Source organism: Manduca sexta, chromosome 23 (genome assembly GCF_014839805.1).
Source record: "Manduca sexta isolate Smith_Timp_Sample1 chromosome 23, JHU_Msex_v1.0, whole genome shotgun sequence".
Lineage (NCBI taxonomy): Eukaryota > Metazoa > Arthropoda > Insecta > Lepidoptera > Sphingidae > Manduca > Manduca sexta.
In genome coordinates this window covers 11,004,071-11,014,493 of record NC_051137.1, presented here as the reverse complement: position 1 = coordinate 11,014,493, position 10,423 = coordinate 11,004,071, and the positions used below count along the sequence as shown (strand labels likewise).

The 10,423-nt window shown below is 36.7% G+C and overlaps 2 protein-coding genes across 3 annotated transcripts in view; both read left to right on the top strand.

The window, feature by feature from the left end:
• Positions 1 to 158: 158 nt before the first annotated feature.
• On the top strand, positions 159 to 2,130 carry LOC115449422 (peroxisomal N(1)-acetyl-spermine/spermidine oxidase). The gene is made up of 3 exons (XM_030177238.2): positions 159 to 309; positions 379 to 585; positions 667 to 2,130. The coding sequence occupies exons 1-3, from the start codon at positions 248 to 250 to the stop codon at positions 2,012 to 2,014; spliced, it is 1,617 nt and encodes a 538-aa protein (XP_030033098.1). The 5' UTR covers positions 159 to 247; the 3' UTR covers positions 2,015 to 2,130.
• A 4,265-nt stretch (positions 2,131 to 6,395) lies between these two features.
• Positions 6,396 to 10,423, top strand: part of LOC115451630 (inactive dipeptidyl peptidase 10) — a 110,375-nt gene continuing 106,347 nt past the window's right edge. For both annotated transcript variants that reach the window (XM_037441961.1, XM_037441959.1), the window contains exon 1: positions 6,396 to 6,515. The gene's annotated coding sequence lies outside the window, so the exon portion shown is untranslated. The remainder of the gene's footprint in view (positions 6,516 to 10,423) is intronic.

The window sequence follows — 10,423 nt, the reverse complement described above, 5'->3', positions numbered from 1 at the left end:
TATTAATCTTTGGCACTAAGTGTCCGTCTTCCTACAATATAAATTATAATATTCTGTCTCTCCAGACTTGTAATGCAACTTTAAATGTAATTTATTTGTTAAACCACTTTGCTAATTAAAAACGCAACTTTTTTCTTAAAAGAAGGAATAATGAAATAACCTCGTAAATTGACATTTACGTCATTTTCAATATTTATTACACATTTGCTTCAAATTTATGTGAATACAGTTCTTATATTAGTTATACATGATAAGATTCAATATTTTACCGTTACTTGTCAGAAAATGGCCGAGGTTACGTTTGCGATGGTATGTTGCGTTTAAAGATCTTCATTAATCATTATGCATATTACCATGGTGTTATTTGTTCTTGGATAGGCTTTCAGACAATTCTTCAACGATATTCGACTGCGGACCCGACTTAGAAGATAAGGGCACATGCGCAGTGGAGCCATGCGACCCCAATAAATGTTTTCCCGAACCGCGCGTGGTCATAATAGGCGCGGGAATGGCAGGGCTGTCCGCTGCAGCGAGGCTTTCACAACGTGGCATCAATAATTTAGTTGTGCTTGAAGCGTACGAAAGGTTGTATTTTGATCATATTTCGATTTATGTAGTCATTACGTGAATGTAAATCATAATTGTTCAAATGGCAAATGTTTTCAGACCAGGCGGGCGAATACATTCTTGTTGGCTCGGTGACATTGTCGCAGAACTAGGTTCGCATTGGAAGCCAGATAGTTGTTGCACTCATCCTATTTACATGATGTCGGCTACTGAGCAGCCGCCACGACCTGGCGTTCCAGGCTCGGAACACACCCGAGGATTGTTCCACAGAATCGTTACAGGTAAAATGCCCTTCCCACCGACAATAACAGCGTATTATAAATTCCGACAAATAGAACAGGAAGCGGCAAATATTTATTGCCTTGGAGGTAATAAACAACAGGGCTCGCTCATCAATTTTATGAGTCTGAGAATTCAACAAGAATTGCATGAATATCCAGAGGAACAACAACATGACGCAGCAAGAATTATGTTCGGCCTTTCACATATGCTTAGTGCGCGATGTGGTGATGATACGTCTATGTTATGTGCTGATCATTTAGGCTGTTTCATGAATATGCCCGGAGGAGAAGTACGCGTTCCTCTTGGTCTTGTCGGTATTTTAGCTCCATTATTACGACAAATACCTGAAGGAGCTATAAGATATTGCAAACCAGTCAATTGCATTTATTGGGGAACGTCTCAAAAGGCTGGTTACCGGGCCATTGTATGTACAACTGACGGTGAAGAATTTCCTGCTGACTATGTAATAATCACTGTGTCTTTGGGAGTATTGTGTGCAAATTCAGTTGGAATGTTCTGTCCCGAATTACCGGCATCAAAAATAGATGCTATGCGTTGCATTGGCTTTGGATATTGTAACAAAATTTACATGGAATATTGTCGTCCTTTCTGGTATTGGCACAAGGGAAATTTAAATTTCAAATACTGTGGTAACGAGCTGTGCGACCGCTGTGATTGGACGCGAGGAATAACCGCAATAGAAGTAGTACCAAATAGTAAGCATGTTATGTGCGCGTGGGTTGTTGGAGAAGAAGCGGTGATGATGGAAGGGTTATGTGATAAAGACGTTGCTGAGGGATTAACCGACGTATTGCGGCTCTCGACAGGCGATTGTTGCATACCATATCCGATGGCAATCTTAAGGTCTCATTGGACATCAGATCCTTTCTTCTGCGGTGCATATTCGTACGATTCTATTTCCTCTGATGGTCAAGCGCAGCGAGCTCTAGCATGTCCACTACCGGGTCCAAGCGAATCGATTCCTCCAATATTAATGTTTGCTGGCGAAGCCACGGTACCTGGTCACTTTGCAACCGTTTCTGGGGCAAGATTAAGTGGCATTAGAGAAGCTGAAAGAATTGTCCAATTAACTTTGCAATATAAAGGTCCTCCGTTACCTATGTGTGAACCGGTAAAATCTAAAAAAGTGAAAGCACAGAAATGACTGTCATTTAAATATTATACTATGAAAATGTCTGTAATTAACTCTAGTTACATAATAAAGATCCTTTGTCGCATTGTGGATGATATAATAAAGTTTTATGCGCAAGCCACGCTGTACCTACGCCTTTTAATATTTTCATCCGGAACTCATGTGTTCTTAACTAAGAACTTATCTCGCAGAAACTTTTGTGGGACTTTCTGTAGTTCCTGTTGTCAGTTTTGAAACTAAGACGATGTTTGCCGTGCTTAATATGTTGTGTGATCTTTGTTCTTGTGCTTAATTATTTCAGCGCTGATGGTAGAATTGCTTCCTCGATACCCATTATGAATTTCATATTATAATGTATTCTCCAGCAAGTTCAGAAATGTAAACAAAAATCTGTTTTTACAATTTTGTCGTTCTGCATTTTTAAGACGATTATAACTGCATGTGTGGTATACCAATTATCATAGAATTACACAAGTTACGGTATTTTTCAAAATACTAAAGAATTAATTAATAATTATTTAGATATTTGTTTATAAACCTGGAACTGATCGAAAAATACACGATGCGTATTAGTGAGGAATTCTTGATTGACTTGTTACATGGGTCGTACAATATAATATTAAAGCAAACGACAAATCAATTACTAAAATTTTAATTGAGTTTCGTAAAATGTTACTTCACTGGTCTAGACATAATCTAAAATGTCATAAACCTGTGGAAAATACATCAGTAACATCCCTTGTTCTAGACTGAGATTTGCGATTCAATAAGTGGTTCGACTCCCATCATATTATTAGGTGTAAAAACCTTGGTAAATCGCGAATGCGTTGCGTTATTTCTTCTGCCTAGTGGATCGGGAGTTACGGACATGAACTTATCTGTGTATTGTTAAATGATGATGTCTTGGATTAGTGATATAGTTTACACCATTTTAATATTATAGTAGGTATCAATATAGTTCTATTATAGTAGTTATCCATATAGTCTGCCTCAGTGGCGTAGTTGTACTGCATGCGCGGTACAGTGGCGCTCTGGGGTCTAAGTTTCGAATCCCGGTTCGGGCAAAACGATATTTGGGTTTTTCTGCTCAGCATCAGAGCGGAGTCTGCAATTTGTGCTCGATAGGTTGATAGGTTCGCTCCCTATCACATCATGGGACGGAACACACTTGGCGAAAAGTGAATGCCCTGGTTGCGCCCATGTATACCCCTTCAAGGATAAATGCGTGAAGTGTGTCTGTGTATTATAGTTCTACCAACAAATTAGTTTACAAACAAATCATCTACATTGGTTGTTTTTAAAATTCCATTATAGGATTTATTTTAACGTAAAGGTATACTGCACTTTTTATATAAGCCTTTTAAATTGTCTCTTTGCTGCGCGCAGATCTCTTTTACCTTAAAGGCTACTTTCGGATGCGGGTTGTTAGACTTCACAATACTTATACTTTAAAATCCGTGTTGTGAACTCTTAGTTCAAAGTTTCTTCACTACTACAATATCGTCGTTAAAGCAAGCGATAACTAAATATAAACACACAATTTCAATTAACCTTAGGTGCGTAATTGGAATTGAACTTCAGGCCTATTTCTCTTCGTCCATAGTCTATATTTATTTAATTTCGAAATTTATTTACCGATCCATTGATTAACTTATCTGTCTAGTTAAATCTTAGTTCCATCTAGATAAATTCGTACGACAACGTATTTATCAAACTCTACACTTACATTGTGCCGACTTTCATGTTTTTTCCTCAATATTAAGACACAATATCAATTTCTGCAAGTATAATGTTATTACTTTCTACCACTAGTTCCGATTCCAATGTTAGTCATCGAGCAGGTAATGACATTTCGGGAAAGTGAAGTGAGTTTTCTTCATCGATAACTTAATATCGATAAAGTGTAAAAGGTTGAAGTTACGTTTACAAAATAAATTTATCGGGTCATCGAAAGGCACAAATTGGTCTTGCATCTTGAAAAGTTGCTGCTTGAGCATTATGCGGATCGAAACGTCCAGGTAGTGCATTAAATAAACATTCTGACTTCTTGTTCTGGAATTTGAACCTAGTACCTTCTATATAAACTGTTACAAATACGTTGTTACCTACTAGTGAGTTTTATCTACATAAAAATTAACTTGCTTGGTTTAAGTAAAAAACATGAATACTTACTAACATGTTTAAGAAAGATAGGTTCAAATTCATGGATTGTCGTAAGAAGTTCTGTATAAGATTTAAGCTGTTCATATGTTTTTATTTGAATACAAAGGAATAGATTCTGACCCTAATTAAACCGAAATGAGTATCCTAGCCGTCATTTTCAATAAATAATCCTAATCGCATTTCTATCTATCTCAAAAATAGACCAATCAGAACAAAGTTTTTTTGACATACTTACAAACGAGTTATTTTGATTGGTTCATTCTCGGAATGGGATTGAAGATTGAGATTAGGATCGTTTTTTGAAAACGGCTGTAAATAGACTAATATCAATCCACCCACATGCTCACTTGAATTCTGTAAAACATACAAGAAACAGCCAGTTTATTGTCTTTTGCAAGTCCAAAGGCAACACAGTATTCGCCTAGGCACTAGTCAAACGATTCACCTATTTGGGGCGAGTGCGTCCTAACACCAACATTGTACTAGTATTTAAACCTCAAAGCGTGGCTTGAGGGTTTGGGCAAACTTGTGTACAGCAAACACGTTGCGTGCAACTTTACTATAACAAATAGTATAACATGCGTTCGGAATGATTTATTATATCATTTAGATAAATGTATATATTTTTACATCGTTTTCCAACTGATTTAAATTATGATTTAAAATTTAACATGGTTTGTTTTATTGTAAATGATAGACGTCTCCTTAATGCTCAAAAATATAGATCACAGGGATTAATAGAGCGTCATTATTATGTTATCGCGGAGTTACTTTTTAGTTCACAGGTTTCCCTGAACTCCTAATTTTAGCGAAATCTTTTAACAGGTCATAAATATTACTCCGTGTGGCTTTATTCAGCCCGATAGCACAGCTTAACACCCAATAAATCTCCCTGCTTACGAATCTTGCACATTTGAAATAAATCGAAGGCATTATCCTATGTTTGTTTTTATGTGCAAGTTGTAAATCTTTAGTAAACAAAATCTATGTAAGATGTGACCCTGAGTAATGTACTCCGCGTCCTTCGTTCTATTTACGCAGTTGCTAGAAACAAAATATAAAATCTAAGGCCATTGATACGTACACGAAATGAGACTCTTAAGAATTAGCAACTATAGTAGAGTTCATTTTATGGTTATATTCTTTAAGTATGATAGACTCTAGCAGTAACAAAATGTAATACGAGTATCTAATACGTAGTACGTACGAGTATATCGGGGTCTTGATTGAACAACTAATTGTTACATGTATACTGATATTATAAATGAAAAGTTTGTGAGTTACGAGTCTACGTTTGTAATTTATAGAACTACTAAACTGATTATTCTTTTTCTAATATTACTCCTTAGTACTGTGTGCTATTTTGATACTAGGATAATATTTATCTGGACTAAGGCCTAATCCCTCTCAGTAGTAGAGGAGGCCCGTGCCCAGCAGTGGGACAGTATATAATACAGGCCTGATATTATTATTATATTATTATTAAAATTTATCTCGAAAAATCTTTTTATCTGGGCGGAGCCGCGGGCAAACGCAAAAATGAGACTATCATTTTATTGTAGAAAATTTAATTATTTTATGAGAGCATAGTTTATTTTTTTAAATATTATTAAATTTATTTTAGATAATAATTTGACCGGGGTATTAAATTATGAATTCATGGTAGGGGATATTTGAATATTGCGTTATGTTGCACGTATTCGAAAAAATATCTCAACAGTCACCACACCCGATAATAATTTAAAAAGCTACATCGTAAAACTGTTAACATTTACACGATGTTTATTTAAGCATATTAAGCAAGGACATCAGGTAATGTATGAGATCCTGTTGTGTAAAACAATCCATGCGAGTAGTGTAAGATAAGACCGATGAATAGCGGACCGAGGCGGCTGAGCGGGCCGGAGTCGGAGCACGTCTCTGCAGATGGCGGGCTGCGGGAGCACGCAAGAAATCGTCGAGATAGATGCGTGACGCAGCGCGCAGGACCGGCCCCCGCACCGCGCGGTGCGTGCCTGCTCCCCCGCGGCGGTCCTCGCGCGCGATACATCTCCCGACAGAATACATCGATATTCGCGCGGTGCGTGAGGCCGCAGCGTGCTCGGCTCGCGAGTGTGAGCCGCAAGGGTTGTCGGCGGCGTGGAGTGGCGGTGTGGCGCGGAGTGGCGCGGTGTGGCGCGGCCGGTGCGTGGTGCCGGTGCAGGCGGTGCGTGGTGCGGCCGCGAGCCGCGGGCGGGGCGGGCGCAGCGCGGCCCGGACGGCAGTTGCTCGGAGTCAGGCGGGCGGCTCGCGTCGCCCTGCTCTCCCTCGGTGCATCGCTGCAACGTTGCGCTCGCGAACTCGCGACCAGGTACGCGATCTGACAACACATCACACGTTTAGTTCTCATTTTTCAAATGCGTAGTAGTTTTCATTCATTTTTTGGTAATTATGGTTGATTTATTGCTCGTGTCCCGGCCCGGGCCGACATATTTTAATACATTTGCACGTTTATGCCTTAATTATTTTTTATTTAAAGCCATTCTTTTAGAGAATAAAGGTGAGTAAAATTTTCGTCTCCGGATCAGTGAAGATGAAACGTACCGTTATAGGCATGCGTGAGCTGTGTAATTGAAGACAATTAGGCAGTAATTGGGTGCCAGAGGTATATTATATGACAGATTTGGAAGAATATTAGGGATACAGTCATAATCATTATTTTTATATAGCTTTTCCAGACGAAGAGACGCGTTGCGTTTTATCTTGTAGAAGTTATCATGAGGGAGAAAAGAGCAAAAGCACTGGCCAGATGCCAAAAGCCGATAGTGGCACACATCTTTCAGTAACAAAATATTTTAGAAATATCGGGGACATAGTGTAAGAAAGCATTCAAATCGGCGCGACAAATGTAATCCGTGGACTAGATGCTACTATAACGTATATATTTTGCTCGCGACATAACTACATGAATGTGCTATGGATAATTTTATCTAAATTTTTCCTCTAACACAAGACATTCTTTTCGGGGGAGATATTTCTTGTAGAAACCATTTCCTTCGTACCAACAGCTTCCTGAACATTTCTAATTTACGCAAGCTTGCCATTTGCGTTATTAGGCATTAAAAACATAAATAAAGCTAATCGCAAATGCAATCTTTATAATAATATAAATATTAACAAATGTTATAATTTGCCATCCTGTTATTTTAATGTTACGCATGTCGAAAATTAATATTTTTGCTAATCATTCACACACATAGCGTAAAACGTATGATCACAGAAATGCAATACGCGTTAACGATTAACGTAAATACAACTAGAAATTCTGCATGTGAAATTCCAAATTTTCCTCAATAAAATGTAATTTCAGTTTTAATAAAAATATTTATGTTTTCGCACACAAATCCTGCATATCTATGCGTGATAAACATTTGATCAGTCGTCATAAAACACCTACAAGCATTTTGCGAGGGAGCACTGCCCGTATGATGGTCCAATGTAATAGAACATTTTATTCTACATTTAATTTAGAAAATATTTGCGAACGGTATCTCTTCAGCGGAGTGGTACAATGCTGCTGTAATCTTGTACAACTACGTGACTTGAATTCTTAAAATAACACCTTTTTAAGCATAAAACCAGATACAAGACGAAGAGAAAAAGTCTAGTCGCTTTTCACGTGCACAATTCCTTTTTGCATTTTTTTAGCCGTTGTATATTTTTGTTTTTTTAGTGCCGTAAATTTAGTGTACATTTTTACTTTACCTGTCCTTTATAATATTCAAGTGCTTTAAAATTCCGAGAAATTTAAGTTTATTTATCCTCATTATACATTCGTTTTTATCTAAATTAGTCATGACATTTTAGCAAGTGCAACTATAAATTCTGTTAAAATTTTCCTGCTTTGCTACTCTTCGTCGCTGTGTACACTTTGTAACTTCATATTTTATTAATTATTTTTTTTAGTCACTCACAAAGTAAAAAATATCTTTTTGTAGCTGTAAAGTTTGTTTAAGGGGTACTTATGTCTGAATGAGTTTTGAGATAGGACTTCCGCTACCGGTTGTGACTGGATAAACAAATTCTTGTTGAAGTGCTGGCCATCAATAAAATATTTTTTGCTAAAATAAACAAGGTTATGTTATATCAAGAAGCCTAATAGGTAATAATAGCATATATTTCTTATCATATGATAGAGATAAATAGGCTCTACTGAAAATCGAGGCGCTAATTTCGCCTATGTAAGTAATCATTCGGTGAAAAAACATTAGCGTACATATCACTATATACAGGAAACTTATGAAGACCAAATGATTCCAAGACAAACGACTTAACTCTCACAAATATTAAAAAAGAAAATTCTGAAACATTTTTGTATGGTAACAACGCGAAATATTTAGGTCCACTCGTTAGCCACTTGCGAATTCCGGAAAACTAATAGGGCTTGCCAAATTGTCATTTCAGTCGAGAGGTGCTGACGTTTGGGGCAATTTGTGAGTTATCCCTGAGAGATGCAATTTGCCCCTTCCGCCTAATTGCTCCGGAGGCTACTACAAAGCTAGTTAGGGGAAGCTTCACGGTCCACTTGTGTCGCCAAAACCCCAATTACTCGCCCAAGCGGCCAAAGGCTATGTGGTAGTTATTGAAAAGTTAATAAATAAACTTATATGAGCATATGTGCTTGCTTCTATGATTGTGGAAAATTTATGATTGCTTTTCTATTTGGATAGAATTTATCAGTGTTAACAATTATACTATATTAATAAGCAAATCTATGTTTACTTAAATTACCTAACATAATGGAATTGTGTATTTGGAGAATCAGCTGATGTTTAATTTACAACAACTTTACAGGGATAATATTTTTTTTGTTGTGGAGTCAATGAGAACTTAGTAATTTTTGTTCATTTGTTGGCTATAATTTTCAATTATTTACGTAAACATTTATTCCTGAGTATTTATATGTTTACGTTTGTCAATGTTTCTTCAAAAATATTAATAATTTATATTCAAAGAAATTATCAATTTAAAACTAATGTGAAATAAATATCGATCTAAAAGTACGACATTTCTAACATTTTAGTGTATGCATTATACTTATACATGACTTCTTCGGTGACGTTGTTGTATTACGGTACGAATTCAGAATCGTAGTTTCGGGTTCGGCCGGGCAAAGTGGCATTGGATTTTTATAGTCAGTATTAGCCCGGAGTGTGCAATTTGATATAGCGATAGGCTCGCCCTCTATCACATCATGGGACGATTCCGTCGTGTGTGGATTCTCACATGGCGGAAAGTTGGTGCACCAGTTCCGCTTCTGCCTACCCCTATAGGGATAAAAGGCGTGAGCGTGTATGTGGGTATTCCATATTTAGATAAATTTTATATCCCTAATAGTGAAAATAAAAATGCCATAGTTTAGTGCGCGGTTATATTTAAGGTTTTTTATTGCAAATTAAAATGCCTGAAAGATAAGAAGATCGTCTGGGTTAAATTAAATACAGTTTGCATACACACTGTATTTGGTACAAGCAAAATGCTAGATTAAACCTTCTAATTAGTTTCGTTTCTTTGTGGTTTGAAACTGGAATTATGTTTTATTATTGGAATTAAATGTATCTATTTTGTTTGGAATGCATTCTAAAGAATTATTGTTCAATTAAAAAAAAAACATGTTTCTAAATTTCCATTAATTTTCATTTTCGATTCATAGATATTTACTAGAGATTTACACATTCGACAATATCATTCGAGATTGGATTTGCGTCCAATATGTCGATAGATTTCAGGTAGGTATAACATCAGTAATCGTAAAATATCTCTCGTAAAATGTGAATCATTATTTCGACCTTTGTGTATCCTTTTCGTAGGATATACACTCGTATTTATTTATTTAGGTTTGCTTATAGTCGTAGCAATTTTAGATAAATATTAAACCTTCATACCAGTTTGGTATAAGTTGCACAACCAATTACAAGCAAACACATAAAGCAACTAATACACACAATAAAAAGGGTAAAACGAACAATACAAGCTGCAATTATATTGGCCAACCTCTCAAGATCTGATTCCGCAAGACCTGGGCATCGCGACAACAGTTACATCTACTTGCATACAAGTACATTTTTGAAAGTGATTGCAGAGACAAGCTAAGCAAATATGCTGGCGCTGTTGGGCTCTTGGTTGTCAGTCTTCTTAGTTCAAGTTTATTATTTTTTTAGCTATCCGGTTGGATGCAAATATTCTATCATCAACAAAGTACTAATAACATAATGTATT

Excerpts from the sequence above, each read along its gene's own strand:
- LOC115449422 (XM_030177238.2), top strand. The coding sequence starts at position 248 with ATGATAAGATTCAATATTTTACCGTTACTTGTCAGAAAATGGCCGAGG. Across the intron at positions 310-378 it reads CCGAGGTTACGTTTGCGATG|GCTTTCAGACAATTCTTCAA; the intron begins GTATGTTGCGTT and ends GTTCTTGGATAG. Across the intron at positions 586-666 it reads GTGCTTGAAGCGTACGAAAG|ACCAGGCGGGCGAATACATT; the intron begins GTTGTATTTTGA and ends AAATGTTTTCAG.